We start from the raw sequence: 22,923 nt of genomic DNA, 5'->3' as shown, positions 1-22,923 counted from the left end.
AAAAAAAATTCATATTTGTTAGGGATTGTGATATCTATTACAAATTTCCGCATCTCTTAAAATTTTGACATCATGTTAAAAAGATATTAGTATGACTTCAAAAATTTTGGTGAGAACTATTGGTGAGAGCACGAGCTAGAAATCAGGATTTTAAATATACCAAAATATCTAATCGTTTCATTAAAAATATTGATAACCGTTAAAAATTTTAGTATTTCATGTAAGTAAATTATTTAAAAATTCAAAATTAAAAAAAAAATTCATATATTTAAACAAAAATTCCTTCCCTTTGTTTTTTTTCCTTTTTTCCTTTATCGTTGCGGTCAGATTCCAGCGTCTTCTTCGGCGAATAGCACCACCACTGAGTTCTTACTACAACCACTGACACTGCCACCATCCGACAAGCTTTTTCATCACAATGGCCACTGAAATCTTCCTTTTCTCCCCCTCTTTAAAACTACCATACAAAATTTGACAGAAACCTTTTTCAATCCCTAAAATGTACAAAGCTAAATTTTTAATTAAAAAGAAAGTAAAACCCACAAAAATCGAAATCTTTAGGCTTCAAAATCACCGCCAAAAAGGGGCAGAACAAATCCACACAGTTTTCTTTTTCTTTTCCTTTTTTTTTTTAAGAAACTTTTTCACGGGATTAAGTTTGATATGCTTTTTTCTATCAATTTAAGCTTATGTTTTTTCTTGTAATTTGAAACTGTTAAGTTGCAAGAGAAATTTGTTAAATAGTTTATCTTTTACTTGTTTGATGAGAAAATTTGGAATGGGTAATGAGAAAATATGTGACAAAAAAAATTTCAGTTGAATTTTTTTTTTATGCTTATTTAGTAGTTTTTTTATTTTTAAATATGTTTTTAGTTTTTTTTTTTTAAATTATAGGATCTTTCTTCAATTTTTTTAAGATTTTTATATTTTTATAATTTCTACAAAACTTTAGTTAGAAATTTTGGTATTTGATTAGCTTCTTTTTTTTTTTTATCCATTAGAAACTTCGGTATGCATTAGAAAATTTGTTATCTCGCTAGAAATATTAGTATAGTGTTAAAAATTTTGTTACAAGTTATTGGCCCCGAGACACAAATAGGAAAAGAAAAATTTTGGTATATCAAAACATTTATCGATTTCCATTCAAAATATTGGTACCATGTTAGAAATTTTGATATTTGCTTATTTGCCTATAAGTAAAATTTTTAATTGAGTTGGTGTCGGACACTAACTCTGATAAGAAATTATGAGAATATTCTCCCATAATTAAATATAAAAGTATTTTAGTCTTTTTACTTTAAAAAGAACAAATAAGAATATAGATATGATGGGATTCGAATTCATGCCAATTTTATTAGCAAAATCTTTAATTTACCATTCAATTAAAGTTTTATTTTAATAATTTTATACATTTTAATTTTATTATGCATACTCTAGATATTTTTATACATTTTAATTTTATTGTACACACTTTATTACTTGTTTATATTAATAATAACAATTTGATCTAGGCTTTTTAAATATTAATATCATACATATTACATATGTTATTATTAATTAATTTCAAAACATACGTTTAATTATTTATTATATATTATTTTTAACACACATTTATGTTCTATATTTGTGGTTTCCTTATGCTTATGTAATAGAATTTCTAGTATTATTTAAATGTGTGATTGAATTAGTTCACGAATCAACTCGACATTAACACAATTAAATAAAATTACTAAAATAAATTTATATTTTTTAAATAAATTATATTATTACGATGACACTTTTGTCTTTATTTTAAAAAATGTTGAAAATATTGTGATTTGAATATATGTGCTGAGCATTTATAAAAAAATTTCTTTACCATTTCAATGAAAGTTTTATCTTGACATTTTTATCCATTTCAATGTTATTACACAAATTGTTTCACTCGTATTGTTTATATACACTCGTAATGCCGTTAATTGAGTTGGTGTCATCAGGGGCGAAGCCAGAAAATTTTTTTAGAGGGGCCGGATGAAATTTTAATTTTTTATAGTTTATACTTTTATAATTTGTAAAGGATTAAATTAAATTTTTATAATTTTAGGAGGGGGCAAAGTGTAATTTTACCTTTACTAATTTAAAATTTTTAAAAAATTACAAGAGTCTAAAATGAAATTTTCCATTTTAGGAGGGGCCGGGGCCTATGCCAGCCCCCCTGGCTACGCCCCTGGGTGTCATAAGTTAATTCGATATCAACTCATAACAATATTATGATAAACAATTGCAGTGCATTTAATATTCTTAATATTATGTGTTTACTTATTTAAAATTTCTTTTACTCTCAATTTAAACTATTTTTTTAATTTCGTACGTATGTAATGTTATTATCAATTTTAAACATTAACATTTCATTATTTATTATATGTTATTTTTAAATATATATTTTTATTCTAAATATATGATTTTTACACACATAAATATATAAATATATGATAAAATTTCTAGAACAGATAATTTTTTTTTAATAAAATAAGATAATATCATCCAGGAATACATACATATACGTTCATTAAAAAATTTAATAGATATAACTTTACACCTATTTTTCATAAATGCAACGAAGATCCAAAATTTGTGAAAAGCAAAATCTAAGAAAAGCATATTATTATCCAAAACATTAAATTTTATACTAAAAACATCTCTCCACGAAGGATACGGAAAATCGTATGGTGCAATTAAAGTCGTAAGACGTGTAACGTTTCCTTTACTTACGATTTTATACCATCCTTTTTCGTTTTATGCCATCCTTTCTCATATATATATACATCCGAGATACCCTCAAATATTTCAAAACCAAGGAATCCTTTAACAGTCAAATTCCAGTTTGCAATGGACAATACTTCTTCAATCAATGTTTTGTTCCCCTCTCTTCCATGTGTTTTGCATGAATTTGCTGCCTCTTGTCTTGTTTTGGCTCAACCAACATTTCTGGTTTTGTGTCTCCTTGTTTCCCTTTTTGTTGTCAAAGCGAAGGGCAAAAGCAGAAAGAAACCTGATCTCCCTCCGGGGCCAACTCCTTGGCCAATCATTGGGAACATTCCCGAGATTTTATCCAAAAAAAATAAGCCAACATATCGATGGATTCATGGCTTCATGAAGCTCCAAAACAGATTTTTAGCGGCGTTTTTTAATACCTTTAGCGGCGCTTTTTAGCGCCGCTAAAAGTATTTGCGGCATTTTTGAAAGCGCTGCAAAAAATGCCACTGTTGTCATCGCCGCAAACTTTTGCGGCGTTTTTAGAAATAAACGCCGCTATAGATCAGGATCTTTAGCGGCGCTTTTCTAACAAACGCCGCTATAACTTGGGATCTTTAGCGGCGCTTTTCTAACAAACGCCACTATAGCTCAAGACCTTTAGCGACGCTTTTACCACAAACGACACTATATATCAAAGACCTTTAGCGACGCTTTGATTACAAACGCCGCTAAAAACACCATTCTTTGGCAGCGTTTATGAAAAAATGCCACTAACTTTTAAAAAACATTTAGAAATATTAAATATTAAAATAAAACATTATTAATATAAAAAATTAATTAGTATTAAATATATACTTTTAGTTAAAAAGATAGTATTTAATCATATAATAAATTAATTTTTTAGTCAAAATATTGAAAAATTATGTTAATATTTAAATAGCAAAATTACAAGTTCAAATAGTGCAACTAATTGATTGCAAAAAAAAATGCACAAGTTCAAAATGTAAAATTTATAGACTAAAATGGAAATTCAAAAACCCTTTGAAATTAAACTGAAATGGATCATCTTCATCTTCATCTTCATCATCTTCTTCTTCACTTTCAACTCTGTGACCATCTTCTTCTCTGCTGCCTATGTGATTCAATGCTCTCCTTTCATCATCTTCATCGTCATTATAAGGCACAGTGACTCTTCAGGAGGTGAAGATGGTGAATCCACAACCCTCTGCCGTTTTAAGTCCCGTTTTACGTCTACACTATCACCAAGTTTCCTTTTTGCTTTCATCTTCTTTCCCCCTCCTTCACTCTCACAATTTTTGCTGTTATACCACAGTAGCATTCATCAATTAAACTAAATTCCCATGAGATCTTCTACTACAATCGTTCACCTAAAATAAATGAAAAAAAAAGAACTATACTTTTGGATGCTGGGAAAAAAAGCAGAAAAATTCATAGCCAACTATTTAGGGTTTTTATTGAGTACCAGATAAAACATAGCAGCATAGCAAGTCAAAGTTGGTAGGGATTTTCCCAACCAAGAATATGGAATCACACTACACTAGAAGAAAATAACATGCCTCGTTGCTTATTTCGGTTCCACAGTCATGATCATAAGTATAATTATAATAAAATAGGTTTTGAGTCCTGAAGTATTGACTGACCTGTTGGGGTCTTATTATCTTTGTATCGGGATCATCTAGAGACTCGTGCCAGTGTGCCAAGTACCCAGCCATTCGAGGGATTGCAAATAACACAGTGAAGAACTCTGGTGGAAATCCCATGGCCCTATTGAATAAAACCTCAATTGTCACTGGTCTAACATCTAAAATATATCTTATACATTCGTCTAGTTTCTCAAAGTGAGCAGTGAAATTAATCTTATCTTACCGATATATTAACCCAAAATAGAAATCAACATTTGGATAAAGCTTCCTCTTAATAAAATATTCGTCAGATAATGCGGCCTTCTCCAAACTAATAGCTACCTGCAAAAGGGGAAAATGATAGACGGCAAGAGAAAAGCATATTAAAACATTTACAGTAAACAAAGAAATCATGGACAAAATTAGAATGTCACTTATACAAACTACAAAGTACTAATGAATCCCTGTTTAGAAAACATAATACTATTTACGGAATTTGCCACCAAATATGAAGCCAACATGACTGGACTCTCAGTCTATGCGTTATTATACCTTGATCAGCTTACATACCATGAAACATTCAAGTTCAATCATGAAGAACTTAAAACAGATTAGGTGTGGGAAAAGGTTAGTGGGAAAAGGTTAGTTGCTTTATGTAAAAGAAAATAATCCGGAGGGTTGTCGACAAACACCTCAATAAGTGGATCCCGACCAACAATAGAAAAAATTAAGTACAAAGGAGATTAGATAAATTTTCAAACAAAATATCAGCGACTAAAATATACTATACATTTCTTTTATTTTTTTAAAGAAATTAGAAGAGTTTAACAATAAAATTATGAAAAACCACAAGCCACTGTCACTACTGCTGGGACATTCAAACTGACATAAATTAAAACCAAACTCCGATCAAGAAATGAGTATATAGAAAACAATAGAAGATTCTTCAAATATGAAAAAAAATTAAAATCAAAATAAAGAGGAAAAAATACTAAAAAAACAAAATAAAATATCAAAGAAAATGAAGCGAAGAAAATTTTCATAAAGAAAATAAATATGACCACCTTCTGTGCAATTCAGTGCAATTGTTGACAAGCCCATTGAGTTCTTAGTACCCTTAGCAAGAGATTCCAAAGAAGCACCAGCCTGCAAAAGGGTACAAAGAAATAGACTGAAACAGGGTTCAATAAAGTAGAAACACAATTCATAGGACGAATAGAAACACTTTGGAAGATAAAGTTGATTAATTATTTTTTCAATTTTTTTATTATAAAGATTAATATTTTCATTTGGATATATGAATGTCTATGAATATATTCAGAATATATGCTTAGGGGCAAACAATGGCCTTACACCTTTCGTTAAATGGAATAATATCAATTTTAATCTCTCAATTTCGTTAAATTTTGTTAAAATTTTACTTTTAACCCCCCAAAATTTTAAAATTACTTCAAGCAATGCATAAAAAAATATCATAATTTTTTTTCAAAAAACAAAGGATGAAAATGAACTAAAATATAATGAAAAAACCTCAATTTTTTTAAAAAAAATTCTCAAAAATAATTAAAATCCGATGATTGAATTGATTGAACTAGCTGTTACCTTATTTATAACTAAGTAAAAAAAACATGAACAAAATTTCGGATTACACCAACTAAATTTCTTTCATCAATGCTTAATAAACCTCATATACTCGGACATGTAATTATAGTATGTTTACTATATACATAAAGAATGAGTAAAAATATATGATCAAAAGCAAATATTTTTTTGATAAAGAAATTCAAATTTGAACCCGCAATTGCAGCAGTAAACTATGCATGTTATCCAGTTTCTGTTTAAGTTCTTTAATGTTAGTAAGGTTCACCAGGGAAGACTCAGAATTAGATGATTCAGTGATGAGAGCGGCACATTTTTCAAGCTTGAGCAACCACAAGATTCCAGCAGTTAACCTACCAATTGAATCAACTTCGGATTTGCATAAGAAAGCAAGGTGTTGAAGTTCGTCCTTGGTTAAAACAGCCTCAATCTATAGAAGTGAATGAAACCTTTATTTAAGAGTGTGATTGGAGATTACTACCTATGTAATCAAGTTCTTTTAAAAGTAAGATTGAATTTACCTGTTGTTTGACTGAGAGTTTAAAGTTCTCCATCATCCAGTTGATGGTTTCGTTGTCAACTTTATCTTCCAATATCTTCATACGAACTTCAAGATTCATTCTTCCAAATATTCAGACACTTTATTTGAAGCCATTTACAGGTAAAGGATCTTTAAGGATGCTGCTCCTCTTGATATTCATGCTAAATGCACAATTTGGATCCCATTTTCCTGTTGATATTCATGCACTCTTTGCAAATAAGGGCACTACCAGACCAACCAGAGTAATGTCATTTCATGTTCTAGAAAAGCTACTTGCATCCATGAATAGAAACACTTTGGCACAGCGCAAACCATGTTTATTAGTAATATTTCTACATCGCATTCTCACAAGCAATCTATCTATTGACAAATTTTGGCATTATGCAATAGAATTCCTCTGAAACAACAACAACATGAGGATAATCTTATGAATATCCTAACTTTATAAACATAATGCAAGAATCGTATAATTTTTTTTAACACAACCAACTTATATTGCAATGAATCCACGTTTTAACACAATAAACCCAGAATTTGAAGACTAGAACAGTGGCAGTGCCATACATCCAAAAGACTAAAAAGGACACGTAAATAAGCTCAGCAACTCTAATAAATAAAACAAGGAAATAGAACGGGCGAGAAATTTAAAAGAAAAAAATGCATTATTTTCTAGCTACTAGAAAAACAAAGAAGACTTCAAGTTGACAGCAAATACGAACAGAAAAAAGTCGAATTGAGACCACAAGTAAAACCAATTCCTGAAACAAGTATGAAAAAGACCCAATCTTTATTTTATTCCTTTTCTTAAAAACCAATGAAGGAGAAAAGAAAAGGCAAGTACCTCAATAGCGTTCTTCAAAAGAAGGTCATCTTCAGGTATCCAAGTGGAAAGGGCTGGCGCCAAAGCCCCCATCTATTTTGGAACACAACTAAGCAAGAAGGAGCCACCTTTCAACCCCTTCCCCCTTTTCTTTATATTCGTTTTACAACTTTGTCTTCCCACGATTTGTGTCTGGCGAAGCGTCGGTTTGGGTCTCTCTAAGTGTGTGAACCATGAAAATGAAAAACAAAAGAACAAAAAAGAGTGTGTGGGAGGGAATTTTAAGAGGAAACCTAGAACTAAAAACTGAAACCAGAGGACAGTAGAATAGAATAGCTAACCTGGAACAGTAGAAGTCTGCATTTTGTAAAGTTAGGGGTTTCAGGGGGAAATTAGGGATTTCGAAAATTTGGGAATAATATGGCGCGATTCTTTTAAAAGTATTTGTGGCGTTTTACAAAAAACGCCACAAAAAATCATAGTTTTTAATACATAGTTTTTCGAACTTTGCGGCGTTTATATCATAGCGCCACTAATGCTCATAAAAAACAACACCGTTTTGTTTAAACAAAAAAAAAACAATGAAATTTTGCGGCGCTTTTAGCGTAGCGCCGCTAATGATGACCTTTAGTGGCGTTTTTCTTCTAGCGACGCGAAATTCATTAAATTCGTAGCCAAAACCTACACAGTTTTGTCTATATTATTAAGAATTTTTTTGCGGCATTTTGGACAAAAACGCCACTAATAAATGAAATTCTTTATTGAAACGGCGCCGTTTTGGAAAATTTTAATACATAGGTTTTTTTAAGTTATATTTATAAAAATTAGATAAATTTAAAATTTTAGTTTTTTAAGTAATATTTATAAAAATTAGATAAAATTAAAAGTTTAGTGTTTTTATTTCATTATTATTTTTGTATTTTAATTTTATTTCTTATAAATTGGCCCTCTCCAAATTTAATAATTATACTTACATTATCCGTAGCAATCTATTACTTTTTTAAACTTATTTATTAATTCGATTTATGGTAATATTTAAATATATCAAATGGTTTAGATTCAATTTTTTTAAATATAAAAACATTAATTAATTGTATAAAATTCCAAATCTCAAGTAAACTTTAACCTTATTAAACCCTAAATGAACCATTGAAATGATATAAATATTTAAGTCTATCTATTATATACATCTCTTTCAAGGCATAATTTAAACCCTAAATTATGCATCTTTTACAATTACATAATAACATATTTAAAATATAAATAAAAATCTAAACCCAAAACCCTAACCCGACCCCTAAAACTCTAAACCCTAAATCCCTAACTCTTAGCCACTAACGTCTAACCCCTAAACTCTTAACCCCTAAACCTTAAATCTCGACCAACGTCCCTTAATTAAACCATAATACCTAATCCATAATCCCTAAATCCATATATAGTAGTCCCTAACCTTTAAATATGAACCCCTAAACCGGCCTTAAATATTAAATTTATCATATACTCTAAACTAATTAAAAACCCTAAACAATTTTATTATTATCTTTTACAACTACATAATAACATATTTTAAATATAATAATAATCTAAACCCAAAACCCAAAACCCTAACCTGACCCCTGAAACCTTAAGCCCCTAAATCCCTAACTCTTAACCCCTAGCTAACATCTAACTCCTAAACCCCTAACCCCTAAGCCTTAAATCCCAACCCTTAATTAAACCATAATCCCTATTAATCCATAATCCCTAAATCCATAAATACTCCCTAACTAAAACCTTAAAATATGATCTCTTAAACCGACCTTAAATCTTAAATAAAATTATATACCCTAAATTGAAAACCCTAAACTATAGTGATAATTAATTCAATATTTTAAAATTAATAATATCTCTTTTACGATTATATAAGAAATTTTTATTATATAAATTAAAAAATAATTAGTAACCATGTACCCAAAAAATTTTAAAATTATTTTAACTAATAGTCTTTTAATTTTTCCATGTGTTTTATTTCAAATTATTTCCACGTGTTATTTTTTTCTGAAGATTTTAAATATGTAATTAGAAATAAGTTCAATTTTAAATAATTAATATAAATAATAAATCAATTAAACACCGCTAAATCCCCGAAAGCGCAAAAAAAGGTGTAGTTTTGGCTTAGGTTTTTTGCGGCGCTTTCTAAAAAACGCCGCTAAATCTCCGAAAGCTCACAAAACGGCGTCGTTTTGGATTAGGTTTTTTGCGGCGCTTTCCCAAAAACGCCGCTAAAGCCCTGAGCATTAGCGGCGCTTTCTTAAAAACGCCGCTAAATCCCCGAAAGCTCACAAAAACTGCGTCGTTTTACATTAGGTTTTTTGCGGCGCTATCTCAAAAACGCCGCTAAAGCCGTGAGCATTAGCGGCGCTTCCTTAAAAACGCCGCTAAATCCACAAAGCTCACAAAACTGCATCGTTTTGGATTAGGTTTTTTTGCGGCGCTTTCTCAAAAACGCCGCTAATGCTCAGGGCTTTAGCGGCGCTTCCTTAAAAATGCCGCTAAATCCACAAAGCTCACAAAACTGCGTCGTTTTGGATTATGTTTTTTGCGGCGCTTTCTCAAAAACGCCGCTAAAGCCCTGAGCATTAGCGGCGCTTCCTTAAAAACGCCGCTAAATCCACAAAGCTCACAAAACTGCATTGTTTTGGATTAGGTTTTTTGCGGCGCTTTTTAAAAAACGCCGCTATTGCTTATTGTTAGCGGCGTTTTCCAGGAAGCGTCACTAATGCTCGATCTTTAGCGGCGTTTTTTATTCAAACGCCACTAAAAACGCTGCTAAAAGCCCGTTTTGGTGTAGTTTAAGGAACTCAACACTGATATTGCTTGCATCAGGCTTGCCAACACTCATGTCATTCCCGTCACTTCACCTGAGATTGCTCGAGAGTTCTTGAAGAAACATGATGCAGTTTTCGCATCGAGGCCTATTACAATGGCAACCGAGTATTCTAGCCGAGGGTTCTTGACCATAGCTGTGGTTCCATGGGGAGATCAATGGAAGAAAATGAGAAAAGTGATGGCTTCTGAGATTATAACCCCAGCAAGACTTCGTTCGTTACTTGACAAAAGAACCGAAGAAGTTGATAATCTTGTTAGGTTCATATACAACCAATGCAAGAGCAATGGTGGCTCATCAGCAGTTATAAATCTGAGACTTGCAGCGAGGCAATGCACTGGAAATATTATCAGGAAGATGATGTTCAACCGAAGATTCTTTGGGGAAGGACGTAAAGATGGAGGCCCTGGATATGAAGAAGTAGAGTATATTGAATCAGTATTTACAGTGCTCCGTCACCTTTACAGTTTCATCTTATCAGATTATATGCCCTGGTTGAGACCCTTGGATTTGGAAGGTCATGAAAAGATTGTAAGTGAGGCCATGAAAGTTGTGAATGGATACAATGATCCTTTGATTGATAAGAGAGTAAAAGAGTGGAAAGATGGGAAGAGGAAAGAGCCTGAAGACCTGCTTGATGCCTTCATTTTGGCTATGGATTCAGAGGGGAAACCAGCACTTTCAGTCGAAGAAATCAAAGCCCAATGCACTGTCAGATGATCTCCAAACACAAATGAACAACTTTCTGCCATGTTTTTTAAACTGGGGTTCTTTTACTTTTAACATTTTGTAATGTGTTTGTTTGTTTATACATATGCAGGAAATGATGTTCGCAACACTGGATAATCCATCGAATGCAGCGGAATGGGCAATGGCGGAGATGATAAACCAACCTGAAATCCTCCAGAAAGCAACGGAGGAAATAGAAGGAGTTGTTGGAAACCAGAGGTGGGTTCAAGAGTCTGATATTCCAAGACTCAACTACGTAAAATCTTGTGCAAAGGAAGCATTTCGGATTCACCCCATTTCACCCTTCAACTTGCCCCATGTCTCAAATGCTGATGCCATCGTTGCTGGCTACTTCATCCCCAAAGGCAGCCATGTTTTGCTTAGTCGGCTAGGCTTAGGCCGGAACCCCAAGGTTTGGGACGAGCCATTGGGGTTCAAACCTGAGCGACACTTGAAGGATGGGTGCATTGAAGAAGTTGATCTGACAGAGACAGAACTGAGGTTCATATCGTTTAGTACAGGGAGACGTGGGTGCATGGGGGTGGCTCTTGGAAGTGCAATGACAGTGATGGTGTTGGCAAGGCTTATTCAAGGATTTTCATGGAGGGTGCCATCAAATGAGGCTAACATCGATCTCTCCGTGTCGGAAAATGATCTTTTCATGGCGAAACCTTTGCATGCAATGGCTAAACCTCGCTTGCCTGGAGAGCAACTATATTCGCCCTATTAATTTTCAGTGATGAAATGCTTCTGTATGTAGGAAACGATCGATAGCATATATTTAGATATGGCGTATCAATGACCTATAACTATAACTGAAAAGAAGGCTAAATTTTATTATGAGTACCTGTACTTTACAAAAGTTGTAGACTTAGTACTTGTATTTTAATTTTTTCAATTTTTAAAATTCCAGATTATAACTGTTAAATTCATTAAGTTAAAATTTTACTACTTTTAGAATCTAATGCGACAAACATACCATTAAGTTAAAATTTTACTACTTTTAGAATCTAATGCGACAAACATACTATCATGTGTAACATCATGTTAGCTTGTTATTTTAACATATTAATACTCACTAAAAATCCAGTTAATGGATCAACGATTGTCACTTCGTCAAGACTGACATTTCAAAATTTAAAAAGTATAAAGATTTAGAATGATTCAATTAGAGAATGTGAACTAAATTTACAACGGTACACATAATAAAAAATTAATAATTTTTTGCGACAAATAAAAAATTAATAATCGAATTTAAGAAAATAAATTTAACTATTATTATTTGAGTTATGACTAAAATTTTAAATTTTAAAAAATGCATAAACTAGAATTAATCAATTTGAAAAACATAAAGCTCGTAATTGATCAAATTAAGTATAGAATGCAAAATGATGGGTTGAATTATGTTTGGAACTCCATCCAAATTCCAATAACGATGCCGCTACTGTTTTAATTTATGCACCTATGACACCACCACAAAAAAGTGGTATAGTAAAATACATAGAAACATTATTTACCTTGGCAAAGTCAATGCGAAAGTGTTGCTCCATTTTCACATAAAAAAGTTGTCCACATCCTTCGCAAATTTATTATCTCTTGAACTCCTTCAAATCAGACTTCAATTTTGTGCTTCTTGTCACATTTAACCTATCATTACCACGACTTCTTTGCACGAAACAAGTTCCCCATGAACTCTTCCATTTCTTTCCTCAGCCTTCACTATAACTTCGAAAGCATGATTCTTTTGGGTTGGCATATCTATAATAACATTGAGAGCACCCTACATCTCCTTTTAAGCTCCTTTACCGTAGAGTTTAACTCTACATTATGTATGTAACTTAGACACTAAAAGGTGCTGGGTCATCTTAAATGTACTTTCTCTGTCAAAAACCAAAAAATGTAAGCGTTTGTCAATGTACAAGAATTGATTGGTAGCAATTTTTAGTAAAATAATTAAAATGAAATTTCACTATTAGTACAAGGACATCCGAGTTAATATTACAAAGTTTTAACAATTTAACTTTCATTTTTTTGTATAAAAATAAAAAAACAAAACTGTATAAAAGATGATGGGCAAAGCCAAAGCCAATTATTGTTTGATGGGAGCGACATAAATTTAGAAGTTTTAGAGGTCAGCTAAAAAGATTGTATTACAACTTCAATTGAAATTTTAAAATTTTAAACAAAAATATAATTTTTTATTTATTTAATGTAGACACTAAAAGGATTTAATATTTAAAAGGAACTAAAGTTGTAAGTCTACCATTTAACCAACAGGCCAAGGCACTGCCTGCCCAGTTCTATTAGAAATTCACAACCCAGCAACGCTATATCAAACTAGTATGCGGTTAATGAACATTGCTGTTACTAGGATAGCATTAAGAAAATTCAATCTAGGTTTGGAGTACATTCTCCTTCGACAACATGAAATCACACGTTGAATAAATGGAAGCTGCAGCTGCCATTACAGCCAATTCCCGGTCAAAGCTATCCCCGATCCCTGATCTGCACGAGAACATGACTATATCATAATATTGTTCATGAATCTCTGCTTTACAACCAGTGCTGAATCTTCATTTTAGTTCAAAAAAGTTCATATTCACCAGTCAACATAAAATGCAGGAACAAGCAGATGGATATCATTAGTTTTAAATTTCAGCTTTATTCTTGAGTTATATTATCTTTGCCACCAAGCCATATTTCTGTAGTAAGATGAATGAATATTCAGCCTGCATCTGAACTTGCTTAATCTAATGCAATGTTCATCCTAAATAACATAGAAATGATATCTCAAAGGCAACTGTCAACATCAAGATTTCGAAGAATAAAAAGTACAAAACTGTTTTAAATCCTTAGCATAAAAGCAAAATTATAGACTCGGATGATGAATAAAGCAACAAAATACAATTTGGTATTGGATGCCCAAATTCAACATTTTTAGTTACCATAATGAACTTATTTGTCAATGAAAAGTTCCAATGGATATTAAAGAAAATAAAAATAACATAATATCCAACTATCATAATAGCAAAATAAGATTAAAACTATACTCAAACCTGATGTTGTTTCCTGATACTGTTTGTTGTGGCAAATTGTAAAGTACATTCCAATGCATATGCTGCAAGCCCTGATGACAAAGCAATTGCATCCCGATTATTTGGTTCAACCAAACTTCCTGGAATATAAGTGGGAAAATAAGAAATATCAAGAAATACCCTTGTTTCTAAACATAAATATGCTACTTAAAATTGGGCCTATATATATATATATTCTACTTAAAAAGAAGTAAACTGAGAAGAAAAAAATGAACTTGAAAAGGTAAAATTCAATCAAGTACTCTTGGCTTTACTAAAAGGTAGGATCACTTTATCTACCTTTCTTATTGGCAAGGAATTATTGGTAAAAAGAATACCAAGGTTCAAATTAGACAACAATGTAACAAGTGTTGAGTGCAATAGCAAGGCACATTGCACTCTCAAGAAGAGAACTCATGTTCAAACCCTAGAGTTGACATTATTAGGAGGGACAGCCATGAACCCTAAAAGAATTAGTATTCATGGACCGTAAAATGGACATGAATGACACCATGCTCTTACCAAGAAAAAAAAAAGACAGCAATGCGTAAGTCCCTTCACTTCCAAACTAACACTAGAGACAGTAAACATAACAAGCTTTTTGGAGCTTACTAGTTGTTTCTCTTCTTGAGAAAGAGCTTTATCCATCCGATCAAACATTGCACTCCATCTTGCTCTATGCATCTCAGCAGTAGCATCATGGGAAAATCCATCAGCAGCATTTCTTTTGACATTGGGATCACTCCCTTGGTTAGAGGAGAATTCTTTTGATATGAGAAAAGGTAGTTCTGTAGTAACTACAGCTCTTATTTTTTTCTTGCTACGTTGCAGTGCTGCCAATGCAGAGCATTGCACAACAAAAAGGGTACATAAGTACATATCCCACTCTCTAAACGTCTAATAATGATTTGAGTGAAAGAAAAATACCAGAAAGACGCCCTTTAATATCCTGCTGAAGAAGTTCCAACCATTGAGATGCGACAGTTGCAGCTGAAAACAATGTCTCATTTTTATTAGTTTGGGAAGTCTTTCTCCATTACAATCGCAAGACCGAAACTAAAAGTAATGGATTCCAGATAGTTCTTTTTTTTTTTTCGGGTAGAAACTACAAATATCTTAGGATATCTAAATCTTGCTTGGTCACCCTTTTTTTTATCTTTTACGAACAAAGATGAATATGTTAAAGCATAAGCCCTCTTTGGGCATCACTCAACTAACATCTTTTGCAAGGATGGTCTAAAATAAAGAATTAGTAACCAATACAAATTCTGACCTTTTACTGAGAGAGAAGTGGCACTGGTAATGTTTGCTGATTCCTCATTAGACAAAGAGCAAGCAGCACTTTCAAACGCCTTCGTTGATGATGACAACTTCAATGTGAGTGTATCATCCTCACCGAGTGGGCTTAACATGCTTAACTCACCATTTCTACTTTTTTTTTCTATTGTTGAGGAAATTGACTTATGCATTGGCACTGGATAACCTCTTGCTTTATTGCTTATAGATGTAATATTGGGAGGCTCACCGTCCATAATTCCCTGATACTTATTGCTATCGTCATCTTTAGTTCCACTCTGGACATGACTTGCCTGTTTGCTTCCAGGATGCAAATTTTCTAGTTTTTCGGACTTTACCAAGGCATCTATTAAGGAATGGACCTGTTTTCTATTTCTAACATGATTTACAATCCCAGGGTTTAATCCATTGAGCAGTTCACTTGGACCAGCAATTTTTGTGAACCTGTCAACCTGTTCTTTCTTTGCAAGTTCCATCTTCTTCTTGAGCGTATCATTCTTACTTTTCCTCCCACAATGCTTCGGAACTGATCTTCCACCATGAGAAGTTGACACTAAACCACTTTGCATAGATAAACCTCCATGAGAAGATGAAAGAAAACCATTTTGCTTCATCTCTTTCCAAACCCTCAATGAGTCTTTCTCCCCACAAGACCAAGAGAACTTCCACAGTCAGAAACATTCCTTGTCTTCGAACTCTTGACATGTTTTTGATGAATTAATTCGTGGTTTATCGAGCTACAAACATCTTCCACATTCAAACCCAAGCCAATTCCATTGGAGGTTACACAACGACTCTCTTGTGAACACAATTTGTCGAAGTTTTCTTCGCATTCCGGATTGATATCAGAGGATTCATTGATAGCAGTGCAAATCTCAGTGTTGAGATCAAGAGAAAGAGAGACAGGATGGACCACTGCCAACAACTTTTCCCCATTAGTTCTATAACTATCAAAGTTGAAGTTTATTGGTACCTCAGTAACTTGAGATACCTCCACCTCTTCTCCACTTAACTGCAATTGGTGTCTAGATTCTCTTCTTTTTAAAGATTTGGAATTTTGGGCATTGTTTTCTGTTGCATGAGCATAAATGAAAGGAAAAGGAAGGAAACATTCAAAAGCTTAAAGTTACATTTACAAGTATAAAACTGTGACAACCCCCCACCCAAAAAAAAAATCTTTCAATCTAGACTTCATTATGAACTTTGATTCCCAAACTCAACCGGGGGGACAAAAAGAGCATAAATGAGGCTGCCAACACAATAATCAGTTCTAATTTACTTGGCAAAAAAAATGGAATGATTTAAGATTATTAATTTACCAATAATTCAAATGAACAACACACCCCTCCCACCCAAATAAAATTAGCATAAAAGTTTACCTTCAGAGCAGATGACAGAATTAAGATCAGTCATTTTGGTTCTCTTAGGTGAAATTTCATGTCTTTCCTCCAAATCATCAATGCTCCTCTTTACTGGCACTAACTAAAAAAACAATCCAAAAACCAAGAAAATGAACAACAACAACAAAAAAACTTCAAGAAAATAATTAAAAAGCTAAATTGGAATGAGATTAAGGCATGAATACCAAGGCATTAGAAAGCATGGAAGAATCAGCATGATCTTCCATTTCCTGGAAAACCCCAAATTTGAAGAAGCTGTAGAAGTTTTGCTGAAAAGGGTATTTTGAGGATCTCTCCTAAAGTAGAAGGCTGGATTTGAAATTGCGAAAGAGACAGAAGCAAAGGAAGTAGCGGGCTTTTTTACATTTTTAAATTGGCAAAGGCTTTTGGTTTGCTTCAGGATTTTATGTATGCAAAAGAAATATAGCAACCTTTTGGTGGGATTTTTTTATTCAAATGCGAACGAGGTTAGAAGTTAACTCCTTTGTTTCCCGCATTTTTCACACCATTATATCTTTTCCTGTTTTTTAGATTAAAAATTTCATAAAATATATTTAAATTAAAATAAATTATAAAAATAGTCACTTATGTTTGAAACACTATATTTTAGTCACTTACGTTATCGTTTTATTACGAAGTAGTCACTCTACCATCAAATTCCATTACCTCCCTAACGTGGTAGCCTAAATGAGTTTTAAATGCCAACTTGGATGTTTAGTTGTTGGGATGAAAATAGGTTTTCAATTAAATAAATTTAATTTGGAGTTGGCATTTAAAATCCATTTGGACTGCCACGTGGGACTGTCGTTAGGGAGGTAACGGAGCTCAACAGTAGAGTGGCCACTTCGTAGCAAAACTATAACTTAAATGGCTAAAACGTAACATTTCAAACATAAATGACTAAAATATAATATGAGACAAACAAAAGTAACTATTTTTATAGTTTACCCTTTAAATTATACTCATTTTTATAAATGGATATCTAAATTATACTTCGTTGTTTAAAATTATATCTAAACTATATCACATTATCTAAATTACTGTTACTTAGTCAATCATTTTGTAACAAATTTTTTGTTAAAAAATCTAAAACAAAAGTCAAATATTATTTTTAAAATTTTAAAAAATACACTTATAGATATATTATCTCTTTTCATCTTCACCCAATAATTTTGGTGATAGAAAATTCAAGAACATGTCGAAAAACTCATCCGAACCTAGTTTTTGACAACAAAACCTAAATTTTGATGAGTTTTTTTTTCTTTTTAATTTTTACTATATCCTACAGGACATATATAGTACCTTTAACTCACTTGTGGAATTTAAAAAATTCCATAGGATAATTTTTCTTTAATTAAATTAAAACTTTGAGAAAACATTGGGTACATGTCCGTAAAATTTTTAAACTCACAAGGTTTGGGTGATAATAAGTGTCCTATAAAATATAATAAAATGTTTAATATATATATATAAAGAAAAGAGGCATATAACATTTTTTTAGTTTTATTTGTAGAATTGAATATTTACATTGGTTGTGTACAAAATATTAACTCTAAAATTTTTCATTTTTCTTTTTACATTGTCTCACTCACACAATTCATTCTTCTCTTTTAATGAACTTTTTTAACTAATAGATTTTTTTTTTCAATCCTATTTCCATTTCTTTCTACTTAACTTGTTTTATGTATTTGGATTTCATACTTTATTTGGGGTCGATTCATTATTGAAGTTCACCTAATATTAGTATTTTATACAAAGTATGTAGAAAGGAACGAAGTAAGTTATTTTGAAAAAAAAATAATAAATAGATTTTAAATTAGGGTGAAAAAGGAATCGAAGTTGAGATGTAAAAAGAAAAAGAAGTTTGTCAAAATCTATGTTTTGTCATTAAAATATGAGTTTAGATGAACTTTTTAACGAGTTCCTGGATTTTCCATCACTGGAGTTATTGATGAAGAACAAAAGAAATAAATATGTTTATAAGTTTGTTTTATTAAAAAAAAACTCAACGAAAAAATAGTTAACCCTTTCTAGATTCTTTAATTAAAAAATGTCACCTGTCACAAAATAATTGGTTAAGAAATTCTTTTAGTGGCTGAGATAATTTGAGTACGGAGTATAATTTAGATATCATTTTGGATAAGAAATATAACTTAAAAAATGAGTATAATTTAGGTATATTTTATTGTTTAAGCAATAATTTGTTGAAGTTGATAAATGAACTTAAAAAGGGGTTATTATACATTATATATCCCAAAGGTCATTTGTTTGCTTCAGCTTAGAGAAAGTTTTATCAAAAAATCTAAGAATTTGTCAATATTTTTAAGGATTTACCAATATATATTAGAAATATTGATAAATCCTTAGATATTTTAGTAAAAGATCAATTTTAATAAAGTATTAAAAATATTGATAATTCTTAGATGTTTTGAAGCTCACCCTAGAATTTCCCTTGATTTTATGGTATAACATTTAAATAATTGAAAGTACAACCAATGAAGCTTTGAAATTTGAGTACCTAGATTTAAGATTTATCATTAACAATTGTATGCATGGGTTTTCGACTCCCACTGTGTATAGTTGTCGTCTGTATGTTCACTTTAGTCTGAATTGTACTTGTACTTATTTTGGACAATTTGTGTTGTAATTGTTTAATACTTGTGGTTAGAAGCGTTTAAATGGTTAATCAAATTGAACTAGTATTAACCGAACTTTTTAATATTTTAATCGAATCAATTTTTTTTCAAAAAAAATTAATCGAACTGAATCATTTTAGTTAATTTGGTTGGTTAACTAAAATTTATATGTTTTTGTTTTGTGGTTAAAATAAGTATAAAACAAATAAAAAATAAATTGATAATGTTCATTTGACCAAATTATCCGAATTAAAACTACATATAATCTGTATTATTAATTATTAAGTTTGGTTAATTACCCAATTTCGAACCGAATTAATTGATAACCAAACTTCCAAAAAATTATTAACCGACCTCCGTGCAAATTAGATCGGTTCGATCGATTAAGTTGATTTTAACCGAAATTTGAATACCCCTACTTGTTATTTCTCTAACATATATTTTTACTTTAATTGTACTTGAAACACTTTCAAAAAAAATTGAAATTATAATTTATTTTAAGTTATCTTATCTAAAATACACAAAAAAACATTTAATAAAAATATTTTATCTGTTTGAAATATTATTGAGTCAATCCTAAATCATATCAATGTGTTTTAAAGATTTTTTAAAAAATGATGAAGTGTTGGACTGATCTCCCATGTACAGGGATCAATACTCTTTGAAATCAATAATCCGTAAACGATCAATCTTGGGATCGATGCCCAATACCTAATGAATATTTTTTTGTTACTCCAAAATACGATAGTTTCTGACACTCCAACATTTATATTTCTTCGTAATGACTCCAAATATCTAAAAACTTTTTCTTTAATATAAATACACATTAACAACACTCCAATAACTTACTCTGTTACATACTTTACTGAAATCTTTATTATAAACGATTTTCTTTTCTTTCTTTATTTTGTGACACTCTTTTTACCCAAGAAAATGCATTTGCTTATATATCACTTGCTGTGAACTAGGTTTGCTTGCATCTTGCTTGTACACATTGCTATTTATTAAGCAATTATTTTAAGGGTCGGTTGGTTGGGTAGAAAAATAGGAAGAAAATAAATTTTCAGTGTATTTGGTTGGAAAGAAAATAATAAAGATAACCATTTTCTATATTAATGTATAAAAACCAATCATTTTAAATTTAAATGATAATCAATGAGAGCGAATAAGAGAGATGGTGTATGTTAGTTAAAAAATATGTATATTTCAATTATTTTATTTTATTTTCTTTCTTTTTTCAATACTACCTAAGTAATGAATTGAAAAAAATATAATTTTCTTTTTATTTTTTCATTCACACTTATGTTAAAAAAATATATATTCTCTACCCTTCTAATTTTCTACCAATATTTTAATTTTCGATCATCCCAATTTTCTTTTCCACCCTAACAAGCAAATCCTAAATGCCTTGTAAGAGAATAGACTTTGTTTTTTGAACTTTGCATGTAACTTGTAATATCTCATTGTTTCATCTTTTATTTTATTTTAGTTCAATGCATGAAAACCACTTTTGTGAATGATAATTTTGATGGATGGCGCAAAACAAAGATAGCTTGTTTTTTTGTTACTATTTGTTCTATCAATAGTAACTTTTAAAAATATTTGTTTCCTGCAGGAGCACATTTGGAAGCAACTATTTTTTAGAATGGTATCGGGAACAACTCCACGTGAGAATAATTACCTTTGAAAACAATTTTGGAAAGTTGATACTTGAATTGTTCCACTTTGGAGACATAACTTGAAGGCTCGTACACTTCTTAGTTGTTGTTGTTTTTTTTTTAAACACAAATATACGTTTAAGTGCATGAACCATGGTTGGGGAGGAAGAAGGTACTGCTCTGGCTGAGTTGTTGAATGAATTGTCTCACAGTGATAGTAGCAGCACAGCTGAGAGAAGATTTTAAAGAGGCAACACCACCGATGGAATATAGTTTTTTTATTCAACTTAATTCAAATTTTGGAAGAATAATAACAATGGATGGAATTAGTTGTTGACTTTTTTTTTAATTGTAATTATTTTTTAAAGTTAATCTGTATCTATTTTTTAATATTAAAAAAAGATAGAATTTAAATTCGAAACTTAGAAACAATATTATTAGAAGAAACACGAGTGATGAGCAAAAATTATAAAACATGAAAAATATAAAAATAAATAGCTAAATTAATTTAAAACTGGTATCATATTATAAAAGAAATGTGAGTAGGGAAAATTCTGAATTCTGAATTCCTATATTGTACATCAAATTGTGAATACTTAACATAATTAAAGGGGCCCGTTTCCCATAATACCAGTTCTCATCATCAAGAAAATAGAAATCAGATATGCTCATGTTTCATTGTCTTCAAGGATCGCCTGCTGCAACAGCCAACAATTCTGGAGCTGTGAGAAAGCAGTTTCCCTGAAACTCTTAACCCTAACCAAGCAAAAGTGGGTGCACCTTATCCCAAACCCTGAACCCACTTTACTCGTCTTCAACAAATAACACGCTGGAGCAGCCGCCCCAATGCCCTGCACTACTATCCCCCATGCCCTTGTATTACAAACCTCCTCCTTCCCTTCCTCTTCTTCTTCTCCTTGTTGTATTTGTTCGACAAAAATCAGCCCATCAGGCATTGGACTCTCCCCTTTCTCCCACTTTTGTTTCACCAAACCCCACTTATCTTCCTCCGCCTTTTCCGTCCTTGTTCTCGTGGTGTTATTTTTTACGTCGGAGAACACCTCGACCAATAAAGGAGATTCCGGCAACCTCTTCACGATTTCAGCCACCGAATCTCTCATCCACTCGTCTATTTTCTCGTACGAAAATTCCTTCCCTCTCGTCTTTTCTTGTTTCAACAATGGTTGAAGAAGGCTTACTCTTACCTTAGACGACGCCAGCATCTTTTCTTTTCTTGATCCCGATGACGATTGTGAACCTGAGACCATGAAACAACGTGGGCGAGCATTCTGATTATGGAAGTTGAAAAGATTGAAAGAATCGCGGCGCCGGAGGCAAACGTTTCCGCCGCGACAAACACCGTCTGCCACCGCCATTATTGCTTTTTTCTGTTCTTCTCTTTTTTTATGGTCCGCCTCGGAAAATCGGTTTACGCTGCCACAAGGATTGATAAATGTTTTAATCTTCACCCTTCCAAGAAATCGTAAAAGATTAAAAACATCTATCAAAGTTGTAGTTTTATTTGATTAAGATCTCCTCTAGTTGTATATACCATGTACTTGTTTTCCGATGCTAAACACGTTGTTCTCGAGGACTTGTCGGAGGATCATGGCCGTTGAGGTCTGATCCAACGGTGACAGGAAAAGGCACGTGGTTGCATGTAGGATGTACGCGCCCACACGCTCTGTGCCCAATCCTTGTCTAAAACATTTGCCAAGTGAGTTTTCCACGTCACCAACACAAAATCACATGATTCAGAAAAGAATCGGGTGTCTTCTAACTAAGCATAGAGATATATTTTAGTCAAATCTTATTTAATTTAATATGCTATTTGATTATTAGTAGAATTTCTAAAAAAATTATGTTGGTAATTTTTTTATTAATTAAAATAACAAGATAAATTATATTAATATTTAATATTATAA

General features: G+C 31.7%; 2 protein-coding genes, 1 long non-coding RNA gene and 1 other non-coding gene across 5 annotated transcripts; 1 reads left to right on the top strand and 3 right to left on the bottom strand.

The window, feature by feature from the left end:
* Positions 1-2,868: 2,868 nt before the first annotated feature.
* Positions 2,869-11,674, top strand: LOC107902522 (phenylalanine N-monooxygenase). Its single transcript, XM_016828688.2, has 3 exons — positions 2,869-3,135; positions 10,173-10,916; positions 11,026-11,674. The coding sequence occupies exons 1-3, from the start codon at positions 2,869-2,871 to the stop codon at positions 11,662-11,664; spliced, it is 1,650 nt and encodes a 549-aa protein (XP_016684177.1). The 3' UTR covers positions 11,665-11,674.
* Positions 4,009-7,847, bottom strand: LOC107904446 (uncharacterized). 2 transcript variants are annotated; one of them, XR_005926503.1, is made up of 8 exons: positions 7,681-7,847; positions 7,361-7,557; positions 6,500-6,708; positions 6,336-6,408; positions 5,444-5,525; positions 4,624-4,721; positions 4,398-4,521; positions 4,009-4,055 (listed from the first exon to the last, which is right to left on the bottom strand). It is a non-coding gene; the product is annotated as an uncharacterized lncRNA (long non-coding RNA). The 2 variants fall into 2 exon arrangements; XR_005926502.1 differs by having other exon boundaries at positions 7,361-7,847.
* Positions 11,675-13,110: 1,436 nt separating the features above from the next.
* Positions 13,111-17,141, bottom strand: LOC107904448 (uncharacterized). The gene is made up of 7 exons (XR_005926501.1): positions 16,890-17,141; positions 16,684-16,786; positions 15,282-16,375; positions 14,936-14,998; positions 14,621-14,841; positions 13,991-14,109; positions 13,111-13,439 (listed from the first exon to the last, which is right to left on the bottom strand). It is a non-coding gene; the product is annotated as an uncharacterized protein (transcript).
* A 4,525-nt stretch (positions 17,142-21,666) lies between these two features.
* Positions 21,667-22,374, bottom strand: LOC107903050 (uncharacterized). Its single transcript, XM_016829111.2, has one exon. It carries the CDS (start codon positions 22,372-22,374, stop codon positions 21,667-21,669), a length of 708 nt encoding a protein of 235 aa, XP_016684600.1.
* Positions 22,375-22,923: the final 549 nt, after the last annotated feature.

This window comes from Gossypium hirsutum, chromosome A05 (genome assembly GCF_007990345.1).
Source record: "Gossypium hirsutum isolate 1008001.06 chromosome A05, Gossypium_hirsutum_v2.1, whole genome shotgun sequence".
NCBI lineage: Eukaryota > Viridiplantae > Streptophyta > Magnoliopsida > Malvales > Malvaceae > Gossypium > Gossypium hirsutum.
This window is presented reverse-complemented; position numbering and strand designations above follow the sequence as displayed.